The 27,733-nt window shown below is 35.6% G+C and overlaps 1 protein-coding gene across 1 annotated transcript in view; it reads right to left on the reverse strand.

The window, feature by feature from the left end:
• Window positions 1-248: 248 nt before the first annotated feature.
• LOC149557872 (uncharacterized) overlaps window positions 249-27,733 on the reverse strand; it is a 38,199-nt gene continuing 10,714 nt past the window's right edge. The window contains exons 2-4 of the mRNA XM_089832343.1: window positions 863-1,206; window positions 680-749; window positions 249-592 (exon numbers count right to left, since the gene is read on the reverse strand). Of these exons, the coding sequence (XP_089688469.1) occupies window positions 540-592; window positions 680-749; window positions 863-1,183 (444 nt within the window). The 5' untranslated portion in view covers window positions 1,184-1,206 and the 3' untranslated portion in view covers window positions 249-539. The remainder of the gene's footprint in view (window positions 593-679; window positions 750-862; window positions 1,207-27,733) is intronic.

The raw sequence follows: 27,733 nt of genomic DNA on the forward strand, positions 1-27,733 counted from the left end.
AAGCCACACAAAATCAGCAAGCCCTTAAGTTTATTTATTAATGGCATCCAGAGATACAAAACTACAATTACATGAATAAAATCAACAATAAGTACGTGAGTCTTAAACATTAATTATAACTAATCTCCAACATCAGCAAGCCCGTCAGTTTCCCAAAAAAATAAAGGCCCACAAAACCAGCAGGCCCGTTAGTTTCCCTTTATTTATTAATGTCCTCTAAAGATTCAAACTATTATTACATGAGTAAATCAATAAATAAATTAGTCTTGAACATTAATTATAAGTAATTTCCAGCATCCAATAACAACCCCAAAAAAATAAAGCCACACAAAACCAGCAAGCCCATCAGTTTCCTTTTATTTATTAATGTCATCCAGAGATGCAAACTAAATTCATGTGACCCCGTCAATTTACAAGTGTTTACAAACACAAACAAACAATTCATAATATGATAATAAGAGTCTCCTCTAAAAGGCTCAACTCCATATTCAGCACAACAAAGGCATAATGGCCCTTTGAACATCTACATATGAATGCCTTCAACTATGCTTGTTCTCCTGATTATCAGAATCTGACTCACTTCGACTGTAACCTGCAAAAGGACTCGTAATTAAACTATTTGCTAATAGTATCAAAAACAAGTAAATCTTCAATAGCACCAAAGAAACTGCAGTCCCACCTGGTGGCTTGGCAGACAAACACAATATTTTTGATCTAGACTTTGAAGCTTTCTGAAACCATGATTTACCCTGTGTGTAAAGATATAGAAGATGCAAATTCAATCCAACAGGACAAGCAAACAAAGCACTCCAAAGATTGTGATCATCCATAGATATCTACCAATCAATGGCCCTAATAATACCTTTTTTATATCTGGGGGAATACCATAGCCGCTATAATACATCTGCCCAACAAGAAGTTGCATTCCTACGTCACCTGATTTTGCTTCCCTTAGACTCTCTTGAAACCAGCGCTTTGTACAATCTGTGACCACTTCCTTTAAGGGAGACCTTTTTGGCTCCTCTCCACTTTGCATCTTTATGTTTACACTCTTTGATTCAGAAATAGTAACTTTGTCCTCACAAAGCTTAGTATTTTTATTTTCTTTTACAATAGCTTTGGACACATTGCCTGTTGTGGCAATATCTTGAAGTTTAATTGATGTTGTGACTGTTCTGGCCATAAATGCTCATCAAACAAATTAACCTGTCAACCAGAATGTAATCAACGTTAGACAAGAAAATATTTGAGATCTACTTTGCTTACTCGTATACCTTTTCTAGTCAAGAATTTATATTACTACTTGTCCATTAAATGCATGACAGATTCCACAAAACTTGCTTCCCTTGTTACCATACAAAAGGTGATCAAATCCTGGAATCATGTTTATGATGTTCTTTCAGTTCAACATGTTAAATTAATAAATACTTGAAATGTTCATGATGCTAATACTCAGTGACGCAAGAAAAGCAGAGTGAGGCACAGAGTCAGAACTAGAAATCAAATGACAAAATGCAAATAGCTTTGGTTCAGCATTGCATCTCAATATGTTGTGTAACTATGCTGATACAACTAAACATATATGAAAGACGTGAACAGACAAACAAGGAAGAAATGAGCTCCACCCAACAATTACAGAAAATTGAAGTTTGTAAGTCTACACAGGATGGAGATATACACAGCGCAAAAATAGCCTTGTAAACATCTCTAACTTGAGCTTGCTCTTAAAAAAAAATGTCATAATTTAAGAGATGGCAAATAATCAATTGGGATGCCACCCTGCTATACATATAGAAATAGAACTCTGAACACCATGCAAGTGGCTGGGAAGTTCCACTCAACATGAACCACATAAAGTGCCTTAAGATGTGCATAGTCATAGCAACTAAATATAGGTATTTGTCATATCTCTCTCTGTGAAATGGAATTTGTATCGCATCCAACTCTTACAAGTTAGAGGAATGTTGAACAGAATAATACCCTACTGGGTGAATCCTAGAATGATAAATGGACAGCAAAACTGTATGCTTGTATAAAATCACATGGGAAAATAAAAGGTTTGGTCTCTCTCAATAATAGTCCCCAGTGCTTGATAATGGAATTTATGTACATATTGAAGATACAATAATGTATAATTATATGTTGGCTAAACATCTACCAAGATATATCTTGGTGCGTCAGCCCTACAAGTAGTTAATAAATCTAGATTTGTGGTCATCTACAAAAAACGAGACCTGATATTGATCCATTTCATCTTTGTGTGCAATAATTATGTTACATCTACAAGTGCATCTCTATTATTATGCAATGTTTAATTTAAATGTTGGTATATCATTAACACGTTGCCAATGCCCTGGAGGCCTAAAGGCCATCCGTATTAAAACCCACTGTAATATTTGTTGAAATTGATAGCTAACCCAACAGCCCCCATAAATCACCTGCAACCAAAATGGCAATCACATCCACAGATAACAAGCCATGATTGCTGCTAGCAACCTAGAGAGAGATTGACCCAAGAGAGGATTTGATATCAAGATTAACATGAATACCAAAGCATAAATATAAAACCCTAAATGAAAGTCGTACAATTAACTTAGAGCAATGGCAAGTGTTTTAATCATATGACTTGAAACAACTTGACCTGTAATTAGCTCAATTCAGTAATAGAAAAGCACTTGTACATTTAGCTTAAGTGTAAAAGTAACAAGGGACATAAGTAATCAATGACTGATTAATTACATTACTTAGGAGATATTTGAATAACTCGACTCTCCCTCAAGCTTAATATAGAGAAAAGCTGGAATGCAAATGATGAATGCCTCAATGCATGAGTAGGGCCTGACTGCAATGAATAATCAGCAGGGCCTCAAGAAAAAACACACTTATACTACGAGGGGGGGGTGGATCAAGAATCCATATACAACAATTCACCTATTTAAACTTTAGCAATCATAAAGCAATGATCAAAAGTCATATCTAACAATGAGTAACGCAATGCACACACATCTTTACATGGAAATCATTGTAGGAAAAAAACTTGGTAAAATATTGCTATGAATCTTCATACAAACCTCATAGGCATCAACCCACAGGAGACTATTATCCCCTCTTAATCATTTGAAGGCACCAACCCACTGGAGACACCAATCACTACAACTAAGCACCAACTCAACAAGAGACACCAATCTCTCTGAATAGAGACACCAACCTCATGGTCTTTTAGAATAGAAGGCCCCTACTTTTGAAGTACGATATGATAGATTTATGTTGTAGTGCCACCTCAACCCTGCCAAGGTAAGAAGGTAACAAGACTCTAGACCTTGGTGTGGATTTAGTATAAGCATTGCTGATTTTAAATCTTAGTTAGAAGAGCTAGAAGCATATCTGGTATACTGAAATTTAATATGCTATTGATTAATTGTAGGATACTATAGGGCTATTGAAATGATTATTTATTTCATTGGATTATTATGGTAGCCTAATTGTAGAGCAAGGTTGCGATATAGATAGGAGTTTATACTCATGAATTTGTAATGTTTCTTGCTATGGCAATATGGTTACCAGATAGTGGTGAATGATAACTAATGAGGCTGATATGTTAGATGGATTAGGATATGTGATAGTGCGGTGAAAGTTGTGTTTATGCTATTTAATGATATATTATGGAATATGGTGCATTTAGATAGATGAGTTATAATTAGGATGTCTAGATGGTGATGAATGATATCATTCTTGTTCAATGTTAAAATAGTGATTATTTGTTGATATTGTGATTATATGATGTGCTTGTACAAAGAGGGACACATTCCTAGTCACTCGTGTTAGATCTACGTGATGTCTCAATCCCCTTCTTTATTCGATGTTACATATGCACATGTGCTTCAGCTATCACACTGACGTGGACATATAGAGCACTGACTTCCCTTGAATTGGCAAGGATGAGTATGCCTGATACATACATACATATATTAGTTAACCCTGACAATCGTTAAATATGGAGTTAATCATATGTCCAACTAATTCTTCTAGCCATAGTTGTCATTCTAGGTTTGGGCGACAATTGCCATTTTGTTTTTTGGCTAGCCAGTTACCAACTGGTAACAACCAGCGGCCTTTTAGATATGTGAGACATGTGGTTTGGTTGAGTGGTTTAATTGTGATTTTTGTACTGGTTGTCAGTCAGTGTATGAGATATATTATATGTAGTTGCATGTTGGTTGGTGTCACTGGTTATTATTTTATTAAATATATCCTCAACAAGTAATATTGTATGGTATGTAATTTTTATTTGGACTTTGGCTTTGATTGTAAAAGTTGTTTTTGGATTCTAATTTAATGACTTAAATTAAAATACTATAGTATTTGAACAGAGCATTCTATTATATTCAAAAAGTGCTTTTCTCATTTAGTGTTCTTTATGTTTTATAATTTTCCCCATTTTTGGGAATTGTTTGAGAAACCCTATTCAAATATGGGCTCATGGAGGATTTCTGAGTGGAGAAAATTTTGTGGGTGTTCTTCCAATGGATTCTTCAGGTCAAAAGCTTGCTTCCTTCAATTTTTTGTGGCATTTGGTGAGGAGTTTCTTTACTTACTGATTTTTCTTGGTTTTCCTCATGAAGAGGTAAGTTTCTTAAATTCTCCCCAAATCCCATTCAGGTTTTTGATCTGATGGTTGGGAATTGGATGCGTAAGCATATTATAGTGACTTTCTTTCCATTACAAACTGATTTGATGAATTTTAATGGAGATTTGATGAGTTGCATCAGGGTTAAGGAAAAATAAGGGTTATGTAATCATACACTTCCAGATTTCATTCAGTTGAGTGCTTTGTAGTTTTAATCACATTTTTTCAGATGAGGAAGGTGTGAGAACAAATGGTTTTGCCCAGATTTTTAATTGGATTAGTTTCAAAATTAAGTGTTTTGGCTTGGTTGGCTCTTTGCGTCCGTTTTGGGAGAAATTTTCACTTAATTGTGATAGCATAAAAAATGACATTTGGATTGTATTATGAAAACAACAAATGAAACTCTTGAGAGATCTTGTTGATCTTCTGTGGCTTTTCTGAGTATTCCATTCTACTTGTTTAAGTTATGAGACGATTTCCACGTTGTGGCTTAAATGCAACCAGATCCAGAATTCATCCATTCATATGTTGGTGTTGAATTGGAACTAGAGATGCATTCATGGATCTTTTGGTATAATACAAGTGTATGTAATATTTGGTATGACATTGGGATGTTTTATGGATTCTTTGGTATACTTTCTTTTGCTATGTTTGCAATCATGCTCATACTGGAGGTCATTTCTGGAGAGAGTATTACGGCATAGAGTTTGATTGAGTGGATTATCAATTGTTTGATTCCATACAAGCCCTCTTAAGGTTATATAAGAGTCCATGGTGCTTGTGCAATGATCCTATGCTGGCACATGAGTAATTTGAGGAATCTAAGCAGAACCATACTCTTGGCTGTAAACCAATGTAGTGAATGTCGTGAGTAGTGTTGGCATTGTACATTGTAATATGGATATAGATGTGGTGTTGAACATGTTGAAATATGCCTTGGTGCCTTCTTGTGGATGGCTTTTGACTATCTTGTGCATCTCCTAATCTTGTGCATCTCCTATGAGAAGTTGTGCATTGGTCCATTGTATGTGAAGCCTTATTGCATGTTTAGCTATACGTGTGTGTTTGGGCCATATGGTCATCTCTAGAGCATGGCACAAGAGGATCTAAGGATTCATCGTGGTTGACCACTAATGGGGATTGGAGTTCAGGTTTCAATTGGTCCCAGTAATATGCAAAACATGACCTTGACATTATAACATTCTTGTATATTCTCATGCACTTACAATGTATGACTAAGTGATTGTATGCTGAAGTAGCGATAGTAGAATTGGTACAATGTAATGGTATAATCATCATAATGACATGTAATGTATAATTGTCTTCATTGTTCTTGTTTAATCTTTAACTTCAGTCAATGCAATTGGTTCATGCAAGGACTTCCCTATGAGTATGTTTTCCCCATGTCCTATGATGCTTTCAAACTTGTGTTTTGGCATTTGAGAAGATTATATAGACATAATCCTAGAAATTGGTTTCTTAATGGTTCTTAGCAGAGAGATTTCACTAGAAAATAATATTCATGGATGGGGTCATAAGGTGAAAAAGTAACTTGTCAAACTAGCATGGTGTTATGGTGTGCTCAGTTGATTTGGAAGCTCATTTAACGTAATCTATAAGTAATTATTACAATAAAAGATAGGTTCTATAATCTCTGTTTAGTATCTAATGGTTATCTATTGTAATCTTCTACAAATATTAGAATATTTCTAATATTTAGTTTCCTATTTCTAGAATAGAATGTTTCTATTGTTTACAATTGTTTTGTAAGGAAACATCGTTCAATCTCTTGTATATATAGACCTCTCGATCTCTATTAATAACAAGCAAATATTTTTCAATTACTTTGTAATATGGTATCAGAGCCAATACTCTATATTTTTTCGAAAATAATTATAATTTCTTCATTGAAATTATCTGCCTTTTATTTTTTAAATTATTTACATGCATATTAGCTTCCAGCACTCTATAATCCAACTAGGGTTTCCCATCCTGAGAGATATGAATCCGCCAACTTCTGGTTCGGTTTTACAACATATTCTTTTTGGGATTTTCAAGCTCTCTTTTGCATCACCCTTCAAATTTTATGGGTCTCTACTTTTTAGGGTTGCATATACTTGCATGTACTTGTGATGGAGGACCACTCTGATACCACTGACAAAGGGCCACACCACCCTTACCAACTCACAACCAAGAATGCAACAATATGAAGACAAAGAGAGATAAAATGCTTCCCAAGAAATTTTATTAAACTTGAAAATCCAATAGCAATTACTATAACATTTCTCCAAGATCTCTCAAGATCCAATCCAAAACTAACCTAGTCCAGATCCACACTCTAGAAGAAACCTCCGAGATCTCAACTTGTGCTTGCAAGCCACCAAGTAACCTCCTTGTTTCTAAACCATAGCCACTAACTCTTCTCCAACTTTATCCAAGATCCAACTATAAACTGCCTCACATTCGGCGCTCTGTCCACACTCTCACAACTCCATCACAATCCTGCTGTAAACTACCTCACATTCGGCGCACTGTCCACAGACTCAGGAAAACTCACTCTTCACTTCCTCCTTCTCTTTCACACCTTGAAGCCTTCACCTTCCAGCTTTCACACCTTGAAGCTTTCACCTTCCAAAGCTTCTACTTCCCAACCTACTCCTTCTCGAGCTTTTCTTCCAAAGCTTGATTAGAAATGCTCATATGCCTTGCTTAAATAGGCACTTACCACCCAATGCATGACTTACCACAACCTTCTAGAATTCACCTACACAATATCCACAACCTTCTACAACTTCCATAACCTTCTACAATATCCACAACTTTCTACAATATTCATAACTTTCTAGAATTCTGCCCACACACCTCGATAAATGGAATGACAACCATTTTTTATTTTATTTTTCTATTATGCCACCTATGCACCTTGAAAATAGAAATTCCTTCTTTTTTCCTTTTTCTCCTTTTCCCCTTTTTATTTATTTATTTATTTTCTCTAATTTTCGTCACTTTCTATCTCCAATTTGTATTTTTTTATTTATTTTTTTTAAATAAATTTTCTCTTGCAAGATGCTCCTGCATCAACTTGCATGTTGTTTGCGTGTGCTACTTTACCATGCAAAGTCTCATGTTTTGCCTCCCTTAAAGATTCTGGAGGGTTTTCATAAATTTTTTCCTCAAAAAAAAAAAAAAAATCTAATGGGTTTTCATTTTTTTTTTCCCTAAAAAAAATTCTTATGGGTTTCTATAAATTTTCATTTAAAAACTTCTAATTCTGTAATTCACAAAGTTGTGTGGGATTCCTTTGTAGGTTTGTAATTTTTTCCTCAAAATATTTGTTGCGCTTTACCGTTTTTCCTAAAAAACGAAGCTTTCTATTGTCAAATTTTGATTGATTTTTCACCTCAAAAATCATGTGGGGTTTTGATTGATTTTTCACCTCAAAAATCATGTTGGGTTTTGATTGTTTTTCACCTCAAAAATTGTGTTCGGTTTTTTCAATTTCTCCTAAAATTAATGGCTTCTTGCGGTTTGTTTTGGAGCATTATGCTCATCTACAAAGTTTTGCAGCATTATCCAAAGTACCATCAGCATACTTCTTAGTAGACATCCTCTACTCCAGATTTAGAAGGCTCCAAGAAAAAAACATTAAATGCAACTATTGCCATAAGTTTGGGCATACGAAGGTTGTGAATATCAAAAGCGCTTAGCTGCCCTATCTAAGCAATTTGGTTCACAGACCACAACAAACAGTGTGTTGCACCTTGAGCAGATAGAATCTACCTTTTACACTTTTTGACAGCTTGTGCTCTGGATAGATTAAACATTAAAGGAGGGTATTACAATAATAGATAGTTTCTATTATCTTTGTTTAGTATCTAATGGTTATCTATCGTAATCTTCTATAAATATTAGAATGTTTCTAATATTTAGTTTTCTATTTCTAGAATAAAATGTTTCTATTCTTTACGATTGTTTCTTAAGGAAACATCATTCAGTCTCTTATATATATAGACCTCTTGGTCTCTATTAACAACAACCAAATATTTTCCAATTACTTCGTAATAGTAATTTGTATTTAATCTAGCTATGTAATGACCCAAACGTGTGATTTTGACTTCCATAGATGTATTTGAAGTCCCATTGTATGTTTCAAAAGTCTTCGAGTTGTTGGAAGAACAAAACTTGACCTTATCCATGAGTTTTGAACTCTGGAACTTCAATATTCGCTTATTTTTTACCCAAATTAAGAAATGGCACATATGTCCACTCTAGTGGCGCATATGACCATTCTTGTTGCACATCTATCCTAAAATGGTGCATTTACAACTTTTCTTCTATGCATATCTCTCAAAATGGTCCCTAGCTTCTCATGGGTTCAAACATGTGCATCCATGCTCTATTCCTACACATATGTTCTATGCAGAGTTGCGTATCCACAACAGGACACACTTGCGCTTGTATTGTTCAGACATGGGTAGGAGATTTGGATACCCATTAGTCTTGTGGTCCATTTCATATTGTCATGGTCAGATTCCAAGCCTATTCAATGTATCACTTGATCGGATCTTCACATCGGACCTATATGATCATAGTTGTCATGTTCTCACCATGAAACACCAAGAAGATATACAATATAATAAGCTTTAATTAAAGTTTGAAACTTATTTGTATAAGCCCTTTAACATTTATTGATAAGAATAAGATGGAAAGATGAGTTAAGAGGAGTCAATTAAGGCTATGAGGACTAACAAATCCATCTTCACAAAAATTCACAGCAAAAAACAGAGACAAGTAAAGACAAACATATTGATACTACCATCAATAATCATTATCGATCAATGCTAGGAATAATGAAATTTCCTTACAAAGGAAAGCTCCACAATTTCATCCCTTCCCTTACTATAAATCTTGAGTGATTCCCTAAATCAATGATTAAGGAAGTATTATGTATAAGGCACAGGAAATGGACCAGTCTCCACAACAAGAAGTACTAAAGGAGTCAAGGAAGAATAATGTATTAACAGCCAATCACATCAATGCATTGCCTAAGAAAATATCTAGCATCGTGTGATGTGTAGTGATCAGATGAGAGCTGTAAAATTGTTGATGACTGATCAGAACATTTGTCAATGAGTAGCAGAAATTATATAATTGAGAGTGATTAGGCAGCGATTATATCAATAATTAATATTAAATATAAGGGGTGTGACTAACCTATGAAAACAAAGTAATAATTCATACATAGATTAATGGGAAAAAAAAGCAATCATTCAAATTCAACAACTCTAGCAATAGTCATGAACCATTGAGGAGGAAATATGACTCAATAAAAGGGCACAATGAACATATATAAGGTAAGACAAATCGATTGAAAACAAATACAAAAGGAAGAAAAATGTTATTTAGGTTATGATATTTTGATATGCATACCATTTGGTACAAATACATTAAATATTTAATGATTATTATTCTCTGGAGTGTGGACATTGTATATTAGATCAAAATCATAATGAGTAAATTATATATATATATATATATAGGCATCTCTATATATAAATAAAAATATATATATTAATTACTTAGTATGAATTTCAATAATTATATTATATATATATGAATTGATATGAATTTCATAATTATATTATTTTCTAATGATACATATATTATTGATGTAGAGATTTAATGCAAAATGTAGGTATAGAATGTTATTTATATTTTCGAACTGTTGTAATTAATCATGGTAATGAAAGTGAAGTAGTCAAGATTGAAAGAATGGCAAACAAGTCACCTTCTAAGCATGTGGTCTCATGGTCGTGATTAGGGAACCTCCATGGGGCCAAAAGGGGACAAAGTAAATTGCCTTTAGGCTCAAAAAGGATAGGGTGTTGGGGCAACATATTGTGAATAATCCTCACATTCCTTGTCATGGTAAATGGTTGCTCAATCATTAGAAGCAAATTAGGGATGGTAAGATGAGGAGAACGACATAGGACCCTACACTAGGTAGCCCACCTCATATGTATGGCAAGGGCCGCATGAGGCCGAGAGGAAACAATGCATCCTCTCCTGGGACTAGGGTGGGAGGCTTCTAGGGCACCTCATCAAGTCAGCTTACCTTGTCATCCCTATGGTTGGGTCATTCTCAAGTTCATTCCAACATCTATTGAACTGATGTATATTTATAGCTATAAGTTATCCTATGAAATCTAATTATGACATTATATGAACCCTAATTGTGTTGTGTGAGATTACATAACCAAACTATAACAAACAGATTTTCATAACAAAATAAAGGCGAACTAGAAAGAGTTTTCCTCAACAAATTATTGAACAAATATACTGAATTCTTTTTCATGGGACATTAACTGCTTTTAACTACCAACGATTAACTGAAATAACAAAGCTCAACTGAAATAACAAAGCTCAATTGAAACAAAGATCAACTGTAATGACGATTAACTGAAATAACTATATCAATGATCAACTATAATAACGATTAACCGAATTAATTGTAACATGATCAACTGTAATAACTATAATAACGATTACTATCTTTCCATACATATAAGTAAATGCTTAACATGAAAAAGAAGAACATATCTGGTGAGTCTTTAGTTGGTTGTGCAAGCCTTGGCTTTCGGTAAGAGGAGAAGCATTGACTTAGGCTTAACCTCCCAACCTCAGACCATATTTATCCCCACACAATCTATTTATAGAAAGGCCCTCCCTACCCCAAAATTAGGCTTGGGGTACTTTTAGTCCAGCCACCTGAGCATTCCGGTGTTTAGAATGTCCACACACTTATGGACAGACATGTCTGAATAACTAACTCTACTGACATCAAGTGATCATAGATGACAAACATGCCTCATAACAACCCTGGCCAAGGTTTTCTGATGGGTTCACTGACCCGATCACCACCGCTCAACTTGACAACAGGGGAACAATAATATGGACGAACATGAGCTATTAAATTATATTAATTTAGATTTATTGTATCATGTCTGACTTTTATTTCCATGTCATTGCAGATTTCATCTCACCTTTTCCATGGCTATACAGCCGATGAGTCCTAGGTGCTCGAATCTCAGAGCAATCGGCTCTTTCTATTGATTCTCAACTGATTTATGAATACTATATGTTTCCAACTTATCACAATCTGTGATTTGAAGAATGTGTTCTTTAAGACTTGCAGAAAATATCATTCGATTATGTTTTCCAGTAGCATAAATAAATCATGACTTCATAACATGGTTGCTTAGCTTTTATTTGCCATAAACAACTCTAACCTAGAGAAGGTCTAATCCTATGATATTAAGCAAGATATTTTGCATCATGATATAAACTATAACTTACTACTATATAAATAGGAATGCTGTAACAACTGATAAAGAAATCATATTGCAATGTTTGGATTTTTGGTTAATCACATAACCTAGTATAATCTGAAAGAAAGAATGGAGTCTTGTCGGAGGCTTAACAACCTACCTCAAAAAAGATCTTGAACCCTAAATTCCAGTATGAATATTACGATTTCAGCAAAAAATCAATATAACTAGGAATCGTGGAAGGGAACCAATGCAATGGTTACTAAATGATAACTACAGAGATATCGGGTGCTATGACAAACGTGGTTGGGTAATATGAAGAAGTCATGTGATAAACAAGGAAGTCGAGTGCTTGAACAAGGAAGTTCGGTGATGGAAAAATGAATGTATTCCACCTCTCTCAACTTCACAATATAAAGAGATTATATGTCTCTTTGGCTTCCAAGAAGCCGTAACATAAAAAGAAGTGTCTTGGCTCTTGAACGCCAAATAAATATGCCAAGTGTTCATTTGATTTCTAGCAAGAAAATGAATAAAAAGATGGAAAAAAAGATGTGAAAGTTATAAATTGAAAATAATTATGGTTTATATCTATCTATATGCACGTAAATATACTTACGAGGTGGCACCATATTATTATATTAAAAAAAATGTTATGGTGTCACTTTATTCTTATATCTGTGTGTATGTATAGGTATATATTATAATGATGTGGAGAAAAGATCAATCAAAAACCTTTGAGGTACGTATTATTTTTAATTAAATTAATTTATGTTTTAAATTGTTTATTTAATAGCTCATGCGGGTCCTTCAATTGTATCCTAAAGTTCAAGTCACTAGGTTCTTACCAAGGCACCTGTCAACCTGATAATTGGACTAAGCTAGTATTCCATTTTGTTGATCCTGTTTAGCAATGCTTCCCCCCTTCATCTTCTCCTACAATCACCCGAGCAATTTTTCCATGATAATAACAAGTTTCCTAATAATTTTCATAATATCATTTAATATAGATAAAGAATTTAATTATTAACCATAATTCCAAACTAAGCAATTGCTAAACATCACATGACAAATAATGAATAACAACCATCTTCATTAAACAACTAACATAATGAATACAACGGCTATAAATAACTACCTACTTATGTTTATGAAAGAAAAATCCGTCCAATCTAACAGATATGAATAAATTCAAAATTAGGTCAAAATTTGGGATATAACACAAACAAACCTAACATGCAGAAAACCATGTCCCTTATTTGATGCAATTATGATTTTAGGGCAAAATTCTAAAGCAATGCAAAAAGGGACATTACAATAGTCTTGTCAAGCTAACTCGTGCTTGTAATGCCAATATGCCTCGAAGTGTGTGTTATTCGTGCCTCAAAGTGTAAGTTATTTGGATTGTGGATGTTGTCCAAGTGCTCTCGCAAGTCCTTGTTTAGTGATCATTACGTGGCGACCATAGGACCCTTGGGAAAACTAGTTCATCTATCTCGATGAGTTGATTTTACTCATGACTTGTTGCATTAGATATCTAATGTAAGATGATGTTTAATACCTTCTTCATGTCTGCTTGTTGGTGCATTCACTTTATCATTGTAGTTACCTAAGTATTGATTAACAAAAAAAAATAATGGTGGTTTTTTTGAGCCTTGTTCCTAAGGGAGCTCTAGGTATTAGAGTACATATTCATATCCTAGGAGGTCTAGTGTATATTTGTTCATTGTATGTCATTGTATCAATATGTGGTGGTTGGTATGTGCATCTATGCATGGAATTTGACTCTTGTATGTATACTTCCAATTGTAGGTATCTGAAATAGACCCTTATGAGTAGCAGGTGTTCTTGTAGATTGCTAATATTTGGATGACTTGCTTAATGAATGCATGAGATATATGATGGTTGTGATAAATGTTTAAGATTTTCTTCTGCATATTTATTTCTTCAAAGGGATTGAAGGAATCAGAGTGTCCTACCAGAGTATGGTTAACCTCTTGTGTGAATGTAATATATTCTCCCAGAGATTACCTTTGTAGATAAGTAATAAATTATATGTGAATTGAAAAGGTCGGGTTATTTCGATTATAACTCTGGTCTAGAAGGAAAGTTATGATACACCAAACTCAACAATCTTCCTCTATTACGGGAGTAATTGGTAAAATACTTGCTTATTAACAGAGACCAAAAGGTCAACATGTACAAAAGAATAAAATGATGATTCCTTAGAAAACGATCATAAAGAATAGAAACATTCTATTCTAACAGAGAAAGCTAAAAAACCGAAAGCAAACTAAAGCTAACTAGATATTTACAAAAGATTACCATTAACTAATAATAGATGATTATCTATTATCGTAATACCCTCCCTCAATGGTTAATCTATCTACAACACCAAGCTATCCTCTAAATTTGACAAACTTATCAGCACCAAAAGGCTTGGTGAGGATGTCTGCAGTCTGATCTATGGTAGGAACAAACTGCAAATCTATAGTCTCATCTTCAACAAGTTGTCGTATGTAATGACAATAAACATCCACATGCTTAGTTCATTCATGGAAGATTGGATTTCGTGCTAACTTGATAACGCCTGCGTTATCAACAAACAAACTAGTCGATCCTACTCGCGGCATCTACATATCCCCAAGCATCTGACGAAGCCAAACAGCTTCAGATCCTGCCTTAACAATGCCTCTATATTCAACCTTTGTAAAGGAGAGAGAAACTGTCTATTGCTTCTTACTAGTCTATGTGACAGCATTGAATCCCAAACCGAACACATATCCAGAAGTTGACTTTTTATCATGAACAGAGCATGCCAAATTTGAATCTGTTAGCCCACTGAGTTTAGGATTAGAACATCGAGAGTACAGAAGTTCGTAATCTGAAGTGCCCTTCACATAATGAAGTACACGTTTTGCTGCCATCGAATGATCAGCCTTAGGAGCTATCATAAAGCATGAGATATTGCTAACTGAGAAGCTAATATCAAGCCTAGTAGGAGAGAGGTAGATGAGGTTGCCTACTAGTTGTCTCTATGTAGTATCATCAACAGAAGAAGAATCAGACTTTGCGCTTGAAACCTTTCTCCATAGGTGTAGATGCAAGCTTGCAGTACTGCATACAGAATTTGTCTAACAAGGCCCTGGCATATTTGGACTAAGAGATGAATATACCAGAAGACTGTTGCCAAACTTCAACACCTAGGCAATAATGCATGAGCCCAAGGTCAATCATATCAAAAGACTGGCATAAATTATGTTTAATTCCTTGAATCAAAGACATCGTACTGCCAGTGTTGATTAGATCATCCACATAAATAACCAAAAGGATGATGTCACTGTCGGTAGTCTTGATGTATAGATTAGAGTATGAAGAACTCCTGTTGAAGCCTTGATCACTGAGGTACTTATCAATTTTGATGTACCATGCCCGAGGGGCCTACTTCAAGCCATAGAGAGCTTTTACCAATCTGAGAAACTGATGGTCTTTACCAACAACCTTGAAACCAGAAGGTTGCGTCATGTAGACCTCTTCATGGAGATCACCATTCAGGAAAGCACTCTTGACATCCATCTGATGGACCTTCCAACCAAACTGTGCTGTCATGGCTAGGACTAATCTGATGGTGCTCATTTTTGCAGTAAAAGCAAAGGTCTCCTCATAATCAATGCCCTGACACTGAAAAAAGCCCTTCGCCACTAAACAAGCTTTGTACTTATCCAAAGTACCATCTGATTTATATTTGATTTTATAAACCCATTTGCAGCCAATGGGTTTCTTCCCTGGTGGAAGATAAGAAAGGACCCAGGTGTTGTTCTTTAGCAGGCTCTTGTGTTCATATGTCATGGCTTGTTCCCACTCTGGAATTCCTTTAGCCTCGGAGTATGTTTGAGGTTCAAACACACTATGAATGTTGGCCATGAGAGCAACGTTAATAGACTCTGTAGTTTTGCTCTTTTTCCAAGCAGTTCTCCCATCTATGAGATCATCATCACGAAGATGGCCGAATAGGAGAATGACCAACATTAGTATTAGGAGATGTGTGATGATCAAGTTCCTCATCAAAAGAATCTGGATCAAACTCAAGTGAAGCATCTACAAAGCGAGGTAATCCTGCAGGAGAAGTTGGAGGTGTCTGTACAAGTATCATTGCTATAACTAGAGTTGCAAGAGCTACTATTGCCCTCTCATATGGTGGACCTAATAAAGGCCGAACTCCCAAATCATGAGCCTTCATAGGCTGGTCTGCTGATTGGGAACAGGAGAAACGGGCATTAAAGGTCCTCTCTGCTCATGAAAGACCACATCATGAATGTAGATGAGATGAGATGTCTGAACATTGATCAAGCGGTAGACTTTGCGAAGACTATTGTATCTAGCAAGCATGAGTTTTTGACTCTTGGCATCCAACTTGGTGTGTGATGCATCAGAGATCCAAACAAAAGCAAGGGAGCCAAAAACTTTCAGGTGACTAATTCTAGGCTTGCGACCTGACCAAGCCTCTTCCGAAGTTTTACCTTTGACTGCCACTGTAGGTGACCGGTTCAATAGATAAACTACAATGTTAACTACTTCTACCCAAAACTTCTTCGGAGCATGTCTATGCTAGAGCATGCATGGATCAAGCCATCTCGGTGATTGTCTAGTTTCGACGTTCAACTACACTATTCTGTTGTCGCGTGTGGTTAACTGGCGTTTGATGCCATGTGTATCCAAAAAGCTAGAGAAAACATTAGAGCAAAATTCCCCCCCATTATCTGATCTAAGAGTAATAATAGATTTCCCAAACTTTTTTTCAAGTAAAGGTTTAAACTTCTAAAATACAGGAAATGCATCTGATTTCTTTTTAAGGAAATACACCCACATTTTTCTACTGAAATCATCAGCAAACAACAAAAAATACCTGGACCCAAGAACAGAAGGAGTGGCCATTGGACCACAGATATCGGCATGTACAAGCTGAAGTACCTGAGAAGCTTGCCATGAGTCGCCACTGGTGAAAGGTGTGGCATGCATCACAAACTCCAAGCTGTTGAGTTTAAATCTCTAGCAATCCAAGAACAAGCTCATCTCAAGCAAGCTGTCAGAGATAATGCACATTTAAGTGCCCATATCGCTGATGCGAAAGTGTGTTGACAAAAGACCATGGAGCAGCCATAGCTAAGTCTTGAGAATCACTAGAATCAGTAAGACTGAAAAAATCATGATCCTCAAGACCCACTGCAACAATAGATTGAGTCGCCCGATCAATGATGGTGTACTGATGTGAATTGAAGATGACATCCAAGTGTGGAGAATGTCGCAGCAACTGACTGACTAAGAGTAGAGTTAGTTCCATCCCTGGAACGTAGTACACATCAAGGAATATGAGATTTCTCCCAACAGACTGAAGCTAAATGTTGCCTTTGCCAACAACCATGTACTCTTCTCCACCACCAAAAATATAGAGTCTAAATAAGGCTAGTAGTTAGTAAACCAGTCTTTGCGGTGAGCGAAATGACAAGGCACCTGAATCAATGTGCCAGGCAGAGGACTTCACATGATCTACAAGTCTTTTGGCCATGAAGGCATCAAAGGAAGACTTTGTCTGCTCAGTATGCACTGTAATGTTGGCTTTGGGCTACGAACTTGATTGCTTAGATTCTGCAACTAAGCATTTCTGACATTCAACCTTCATGTGTCCAAACTTATGGCAGTAGTTGCATTGAATGTTCTTCTTTCAGCACCCATCTGATGCTGGAGCAGAAGACTTCTGCTGAGATGGTTGTTGAAACTTGCCTTTATCCTTCTCAAAGGATTTCACAGCAAAGGCTTGCTCTCTGGAAGTGGAACTGGAGCTGCTACTGAATTGTTGTTTCCACCGATATTGCTAAAGTAGCAGTGTGCAAAGATCAGTTGTCATGTCCCCTTCTCGATTTTAGTTCCGGGTGGCAGAATTAATCTATCTCCACATCCGGATAGATTAATATCATTTTCATGCAGAATGCTCTCCAGTCACAAAGAGAAATTTAAATTAATTTATTCCAGAGCTTTATTTAATGAGCAAAGCTAAGTTACTTAATGTTTTAAAAGTTATTACTTTATAATAGCTTTAAGTGACTACAGGACGAAAATGTAAATTAATCCCACATTCCTTGTACTTTGTACTTTCCCTCGTTCTGAGGCTATTTAAGCACGTGTTTGCATTGGGATTAAAAACAGGATTATGGATATTGAATGCTCAGAATTGAATCTCTGGTTACTTTAAGTGACTGGAAATCATCTTAAGGACGAAAACCCTTAAGATTCTTGGCATTACTAGACGTAGCCCCAGTCCCTGCCATTTTGATAAATGGGTAGCTAATTCAGTAAGGAAGCTTAGGAGAAAAAAAGAAAATATATCAAAGGTAATCAAGCTGGGCAGATAATCGGCAAGCAACAATAGGTGCAGGAGAACCTAAGATTGTTGAGGTAATAACAAACTCAGCCAGTTATTATTTAGAAATTCCATTTGTGATTGGTAGTATGGTCTAAGAAGAGTAAGGCATCAAGGCTTTGGATTAGATACAAATACGTATGAGACAAGAGTTCACCGGGTGATAACCATCACGTCTTACTCATACATACACTGTAAACTACGCTATACCCGCGTGCAGTAGCATTGGATTGAACCACAATCAACGCCAGGCAGTCTTACCAAGTAATCCATGGAGCTGGGTCAACTTCAGGCAAGAATGTTAGAGAAGGAAGTCTAACGCTTGGGAATATTTTACCAAAGTCTGGCCTAAATAATCATTTCAATCACGTCTGGGCTAGCAGCAGATGTCGTTCTGGCACCTCAATGAAGTTTCGTGTTTGAGAGAATCCCAATCGTTTTTCATTACAGAGGTTAGTGACTACTCGCGTAACTCTTCTCCAAGGCAGCGGACCCCAGCCATACGCGTCAAAAGTATGATTTGCAAAGCCGTGTAATAGACTTGAGGGCAGATACTTTGGAACGGCTTGCACAGGGTAGCCGTCGGGTTAAGTTGTGGATACTTGTATTGTGCATCTTCACGGGATTTGTGGTTGTCATTTGCCGGTCACACAAATACACTTTGGGACTTAGTTTATAGCTACAGCCGACTATTGGAGTTTCGGGAGCTAATAATCTGGAAATACCAACTAGTACCAAGCGGGTTTGCTATCAGCAAAGTGGAAGGCGCAACTCATTCGACCTGTATGTTAATCATTGCATGTACTCATCCCAAGTTGTTGTCAATGTCAGTTTTAAATATTCATAACTAGATGGAATGAACCTGTTGCATTTCGTTTTTTACGTTTCATTATTTACAGCACTTAATGAATGATTATGTTGGTTTGATTGAGTAACTGTTTCAATATGGGAGCTAGTGAGGTACAGCTATATGTTAAACTTTCAAAAGCTAAATTTAACTGTCCACAGTGAACACCATATCTGGGTCTGTTAACAGTGAACTATTTGACATACTACTTCTAGACTGCTTTCACATATTCTGGTTAAAGTTAGATATTGGACTTTGGAGGTCCAGATCACTAGCAAATTGTTCAACAATTGTTCGCATTAATGTCAAGTACTAAATAGTTGGTATTGCTGGGACAAATATTAGATAGAATATTACATCAGTGAATTTTAAATCAACACCAAAAGATGTGATGTTGAGAGTCTCGATAAAATGCTCACAGGACTTTGGTAAACTCCAAAGAGTGATAACCACAATATCCTCTTCCTCCATCTTGTGACCAATGGCAAGTAACTGATCACAAATTTCCTGAATTTGATTCAGGTGTGCCTGGAGCGAGGTGCAAGCATCCATGACAATAGAAAACAAAGTGTTCTTCAAAAAAAAAGCTCTGCTTTTGTCAGAAGTCTCATGAAGACCTTTGGGATGTGTCCAAATCTCAACAGCTATCTTGCCGGATGGAATCTGAGAAAGTTGATGATCAATCACGGATAATTTGAGAAGCATCACTGCCTCCCGATTATTCAAATCCCATGTATCCTGATCAGAACCAAGAGCAGTCGGATGCTTCATAACACCTAGTACAAGTTGATCTGATATTAAAAAATGGCAATGATCCGTTGCTTCCAAGTGCAATAATTCTAACCATTGAATTTGGAGTAGTGCTCGAGAAGAATGTTTGTCAAAGATTCCATGGTACATTTTTCAATGAAAAACCGCGTAAATCTTTGAAGGCACATTCTTCGAGGCAAAAAATAGAAAACCCAGCAAATTCCGAGAGTGACCCAAAAGAGAGCTCAAAAAACCCAAAAAGAATATGGCATCGTTTTTTGGATCTGTTGGCTCTAAAAATGAGGCACCCAAAAAAAAAAAAACCTAGTTGGGCTCTCAATAAACCAACCAAGAATTTGTGATCAAAAAAGATTCTGAGCCCAAAAATTAGGGTTTCGAAGAAAACCCTAGTTGACTGCCATTAATGGTCAAAATTGCAGAAAAAAGGCGTTTTGCAGGCAGAAAGACAACTGATTTTATTCAGAACAGAGGTGTTTTGGCTGAGACAGCAAAGAGGGTGAGGAAACAGCACCAAAAATGCTCAAGAAATCACACGGAAAATCGTGAGTTGCAGGCTTAAAAAACGCGACTTTTGTAGACGTGATTTGCACAAACTTTGTGAGTATCAGATTCCTTGATGCTGTAGTTGAAGTTTGTGATTTGTGGATTATTTTCAGACCAAAATGCCCAAGAAAAAAATTACACCCCAAGAAATCACTGATTTGCAGATTTTCGATTCTTAGAAAAAAGCCCAAGAAAAATACGCCTCTTTTTCAGACGAATTTGCAGATCTTTGTCTCTGAAACCCTAGCCGTGACCAAGTATTATGAAGCACGTAAAAAGCCATGCAGGACTTCAGAAAGAATTTCGAAATTTTTGGAGCAGATAATTTCAAAAGATAATATAAAAAATTTGAAAAAATTTGAAGTCTAGGCTCTGATACCATATTACAGAAGTAATTGGTAAAATACTTGCTTATTACTAACAGAGACTGAAAGGTCAATATAAACAAAAGAATAAAATGATGGTTCCTTAGGAAATGATCGTAAAGAATAGAAACATTCTATTCTAACAAAGAAAGCTAAAAAAGTGAAAGCTAACTAGATATTTACAATAGATTACCATTAACTAATAATAGACAATTATCTATTATCGTAGTATCCTCAAGGTTTTTGTGGATCCAAGCCCATGATCCCATTTTGGAATGACCTCAAGACAACTATTGGGACGCCAATCCTACCATCTTACAATGGTCTGTTGGCTGGATTTATATAGGCTTTTCCCATATTGTATCCCTATCTATCCCTTATAGACTAGATTTTATAATGGGATTGATCATGGATATTATTTAAATGAATTGATTAATAAATAGTATACTTACCTCAAAGATTCACAATGTGGTGAAGACCTGGATTTGTCATTCAGATTTTCAGAAATGTAATGGCTCCAAATCACATCAGACAGACCTTTGATATTATATTCAGTCATGGAAGACAACAATTGGATTTCAACTGCAGGATTAATCTGTATTAATTGGCACTTTCAGAAGTAACATGTAATAACCTGCTAAGTAGAGCCAGGAAAAAATCTTCAGAGCTACCGTAATTACCCCTTTTTCTGAGTTTGTAAAATTTGAGACTCGGCTCTCTACATCGCACGACACTTCTTCTAGTCATTGATCTGATATACAATAAATGTGGTTATGAACTTCATGTGATGATGACAACCAATGAGAGGTTAGTATTTTCACTATTTGTTATTATCAAATATAGACTTATATGGCCCAGAAAGTATAATATCTCTCTTTTTTTATATGTGACTTATCCATTCTTATCTGATGTGTATCTTACCAAGTATCTTTGATTTTCTATTTCTTATGATAATGTAGTACTGATGTCATGGAATAGATGCTTCCCCTGTTCGCAGCGGTGTAGGATTTCTTTATATCACCTGATATTTTCTTCCTTTCATCTCTGAAAGAGTATCACCGTTTTCTGCACTGTGCAACAATTAGTTTTACTGACACCTAATATTTATGCCTCTAATAGTAGAGTTGACAAGTATCTGATAAACTCTTATCACGATGGCTTAAGCAATTTCCTAATGCTAATAGTCGATTGTAGACATTATAATATTCTGGTTCTGCCCCAATACTTGGTGCTCCTCTTGGCATACGAACTGAACTATCAAACTATTTTGCTAGATAGCAATGATTCCAGAATTGACTGTGATTGATGACAGTCAAGGTTGAGACAACATTCTCACAAGTCTATCAGCCTTGCTCAACAATGGAGCCCGAACATTTACCAATTACCAGTATTCAATGGAAAGAGAGTTATCACTTCCCGTTGAGAGAGGTATTACTGTAAAGTAGGTTCCTGTTCCTGCAGGTTTTTGTGCAGATCTTTGGCAATTCTACCAAGTGCAAATTGGGTAATACAGCCAGAATACTGTTATTGGGCTCGATAATCCCGTCAATCCTTTTGTAGCATTCATTGATGATTGTGTATGTCTCCCTTTGTCATAATTCTTCCCGTGTCTTCCCATGAATACAATTTCTTTTGTTGATCAATGACATGGAGTGTATTTTTTGTGTACTGTAGCTGCTATAGCTGCAGATAATAATACTGATTTGGTGCTCTTTCAGTGTTGAATGGGTATGGATCGTAGTGACAGGTTATTTTGAATTCTCCTCCATAATTTATATGATGTCTGAAAAACTTCATTCCCAAGTTAAATATTTCAATAGTTAGGCATAATTAAATTACTTGTCTCAAATAATTTACTAACCTCCCTCACAGTGGATAATATTAATCGAAATATATGTAGCTATTCAGAGATATTCTGCCTAACCTTAGTGCCGCAGATACGAGCCAATTCTCCAGACCTATTCCGAACTTTGGTACAAAGGTTCGAAAGAAAAAATTTATTCACTATAAACCTTAACATCTCCTAGCGACACACAAAGAAATACCATAGAGAGCTAGAGCCACACAAAGTAGTGCTCAATTCAAATACTAATTTACTCATCTATCTATTATGCTGGTAAAATATTTTCTCCCAGCTGAGATGAAAATTTCAAAACTACAGATGTCTATTCTGAATAGAGATTTTTCTGTTCCTCTATCCAAGAAAAAGACTTCAAGAACTAATCCCACATGCTGACAGGATAAACTGCTCTGAAACCAATTTTAATGTCTCCTATCAGGACATTAATTTATTAATTTTAATTTCTCCAACTTTCTGCAGACTGATTTATATATCTATTTCCTCCATATTTCTGAATGACTGATTTCACAATGCTAATATTATATTTTATATATATAGTTTTCCACCTTAGTGTCATCTCCTTTCATAAAAATAATTATATTATATTAATAATAATAATATAATTGTATTAGTTATATATTAGTAACATAACATATATTATTTTAATAATAATATAAAATATATTTGGTATGTATTATTATTAATTGCTTTTAATACTATTGCATAATATATTCACTATATATATATTATTAATAATAGATTTAACTCTCATATTTTAAAAGTAATATATTATGCAATATTTAGTATGATTATAGGGATTTATCTCTGTAGTTTTTGAGTCAAACTCATTGACTCATGTTTCATCAGTAGTGATTCGCATGAATCCATCTCGTGAGAATAAATGGAACACTTAGCACTCATTGGATCTAGGTGATGCTCATAGAGGTGAAGCGCCAGGACTTCGCAGGAGGTCACCCATTTTTGAGTCAAACTCATTGACTCATGTTTCATGAGTAGTGATTCACACGAATCCATCTCTCATGAGAATAAATGGAACACTTAGCACTCATTAGATCTAGGTGATGCTCACAGAGGTGAAGCGCCAGGACTTCCCAAGAGGTCACCCATCCCAGTACTACTCCAGCTTGAGCGCACTTAACTGCGGACCATATGAGTTTGACTCAAAAACTACACAGTTAAATCTCGATAGCAATATCACAATTTGACTTGCTGTGGAAAATATCTCCTACTTATCAATTGATGAGCTTAAGGGACTTTCTAATGAATGGTTCATAAGGCACAATGCTTGGTGAAGGTTTTGCGAATGGGGTTGCAAGCGGAGTGGGTTTAACCATGGAGGAAACTCCATAGTTAAACGCGCTCAAGCTGGAGTAGTACTAGGATAGGTGACCTCCCAGGAAGTCCAAGTGGTTCACCTTTGTGGGCATCACCCAAATCCAATGAGTGTTAAGTGTTCCCTTTGTTCTCATGAGAGATGGATTCAAATGAATCAATACTCATGAAACATGAGTCAATGAGTTTGACTCAAAAACTACACAATTAAATCCTCATAGCAATACCACAATTTGACTTGCTGTGGAAAATACCTCCTACTTATCAATTGATGAGCTTAAGGGGCTTTCTAATGAATGGTTCAGAAAACACAACACTTGGTGAAAGTTCTGCAAATGGGTTTGCAAACAAAGAGGGTTTAACGATGGAGTAAACTCCATAGTTCAGCGCGCTAAAGTTGGAGTAGTAATGGGATAGGTGACCTCCCTGGAAGTCTCGGTGCCTCACCTCTGTGAGCATCACCTAGTTCCAATGAGTGCTAAGTGTTCTATTTATTCTCATGAGAGATGGATTTGTGCAATTCACTACTTATGAAACATGAGTTAATGAATTTGACTCAAAAACTACATAGTTAAATCTCGATAGCAATATCACAATTTGACTTGTTGTGGAATATATCTCCTATTTATCAATTGATGAGCTTAAGGGGCTTTCTAATGAATGGTTCATAAGGCACAATGCTTGGTTAAGGTTTTGCAAATGGGGTTGCAAGCAAAGTCTATTTAACCATCGAGGAAACTCCATAGTGAAGCGCGCTCAAGCTGGAGTAGTCCTAGAATGGGTGACCTCCCAGGAAGTCTCAATGCTTCACCTCTGTGAGCATCACCTAGATCCAATGAGTGCCAAGTGTTTCCCTTTATTCTCATGAGAAATGGATTTGTTCAAATCACTACTCATGAAACATGAGTCAATGTGTGGAAAATACCTCCTACTTATCAACTGATGAGCTTAAGGGGCTTTCTAATAAATGGTTCATAAGACACAACACTTGGTGAAGGTTTTGCAAATGGGGTTGCAAGCAGAGTGGGTTTAACCATGGAGGAAACTCCGTAGTTAAGTGCGCTTAAGCTAGAGTAGTAATGGGATGGGTGACCTCTCGAGAAGTCTCGGTGCTTCACCTCTGTGAGCATTACCTAGATCCAATGAGTGCTAAGTGTTCCATTTATTCTCATGAAAGATGGATTCGTGCAAATCACTACTGATGAATCCTAAAGTCAATGAGTTTAACTCAAAAACTACACAGTTAAATCCTGATAGCAATATCACAATTTAACTTCTTGTGGAAAATATCTCCTACTTATCAATTAATGAGTTTAAGGGACTTTCTAATGAATGGTTCATAAGTTACAACACTTGGTGAAAGTTTTGCAAATGGGGTTGCAATCAGAGTGGGTTTAACCATGGAGGAAACTTCGTAGTTAAGCATTCTCATGCTGAAGTAGTAAACGGATGGGTGACCTCCCAGTACTTCACCTCTATGAGCATCACCTAGATCCAATGAGTGCTAGGTGTTCCATTTATTCTCATGAGAGATGGATTCGTGTGAATCACTACTTATGAAACATGAATCAATGAGTTTGACTCAAAAACTACACAATTGAATCCTAATAAATTATTATTATATATATTACTATTATTTTATTGATATTTTATTGTATCTATATTTTATTTGAGAGGGACATTCTCCCTGAGACAAAAATCTAAATAATAAGTAATAATAATATATAAAAACCTATCCATATATTAAAAGATTACTATTATAGATCATATGGATGAAGACATATAACTTAAGCCTTCAAATACAATCACCATCATATAAAGATAGAAGACATAATCAATATTACCAAATATCAATAATTCAATCATTTTAAATTATTAAGACATAATAAGGATTAATCTTCATATTGCTAATCAATTCTTCATATTGCTAATCAATTTATTGTTTAAGAGTCAATTAAACAAATACATAATCTCAAAAATAAAGCCAATACTAAATGAACAAAAGAAATGGTAATAAAGACTTATATAGTAATAAATATATTAATATCATCAATAATGAAATGAGCGCTCTTAGTAAAACAATATTATTGACTAAACTAAGGATATGTTGGTGGTAAATGCTCAAGGGTGCAACTGTCCTGATTGACAGACCCGCCCTATTTAAGAGGTACGTGGCTATCCTCCCAACAAATTGCACCTTTGACTTTTTTTCAAAATTATGAAAACACAACAATTTTTTACAAAAATTTCAGTGTGGATTCATGTTGATTTCAATGGTAAATAGCAGAAAACAATACAAAATCTGTGAAAAAATTGCTGCATTTTTGCAGATCTGAAGAAAAAATTTGAAAATCTTTTGACTTACGAGTGCATTTTGTCAAGAGGATACCCCACGCCATTTAAGAGGGTTGGGCAGGTATTACCAAACACCAAAAAGGTCTATAAATAGCTACCTAGTCCACGTGGAGTTTACTGAGACACCGAAAAACATTGAGAAAATCATGAAATGGAATATATATTAAAGAAATGGTAATCCATCAGTGCACAAAAGAATGATATTAAAAGAGAATCGGGCCGATATAATTGATGTTCGAACATGTAAACCACGGACTCCACACAACATGCATATGTTCGCTCACTTTCAAATGCCATGTCAGCAGAAATAAGGAATATGCTCAGGTTATATACTTAAGCCGATGGGTCATGAGTTTCTAGATTTTACCCTAAACAAAACCCACATGGACATACCATAATGTCAGCCAATAAAAATATTAAGGAGCTATAAAATCACATACATCATAATAGAGCATACACTAAAGATATAAGTAAATGATTATAGGATCAACATTTCATATCGATCTCGTTGATTATTTAGAAGTATTTTCCAATGTTATTATAAATTATTATTAAAATAGAATCTGATTTTATGTATTCTTATAATTTAATAATGATATTATACAAATAAGATATAATCTTATGACCCTCAAAAGATGATTATCTCTAATATTATCATTATTTGATTTGTGATTGGAAGGATGCAATGTTACCAAGGAGGAGCTTGTGTTATCCGTAAATAAAGTGAAACGGACTTGGCCCTGCAAACTTTGAGGGTGTCCTGAGATGGTGTCTAGCCAACTTGGATAACATATATATCCTCCGGTCCTAAATTCAAATAATCGCTTCATTTGATAACTAAAATGACTATCATGAATATTATAATTCATTTAAAAACATCAATCATGAAAGACACGGAAAGGGGACATTACAGTGAACTATAGCTCTATCGCAGCTATAATCTTTAACATGTTAGCTAGTGTGATATGGAACTAGAGATGCATTCATGGGTCTATTTGTATAATATAAGTGTATGTAACATTTCGTATGACATTTGGATGTTTAATGGATTCTTTAGCATGCTTGCTCTTACTATGTTTGCAATGGTGCTCATATCAGAGGTCATTTTCAAAAAGAGTGTTATGGCATATAGTTTGATTGAGTGGTTTTCCATTGTTAGAGTCCATACGAATCCTCTTAAGGTTATATGCAACTCCATGGTGCTTGCACATTGATCCTATGATGGAACATGAGTAGTATGAGGGATCGAAGCAAATCCATACTCTTGGTTGTTGGATGATGGCAAA

Source organism: Cupressus sempervirens, chromosome 5 (assembly GCF_028749045.1).
Source record: "Cupressus sempervirens isolate cs-2001-9-10 chromosome 5, ASM2874904v1, whole genome shotgun sequence".
NCBI classification, from domain to species: Eukaryota; Viridiplantae; Streptophyta; class Pinopsida; order Cupressales; family Cupressaceae; genus Cupressus; species Cupressus sempervirens.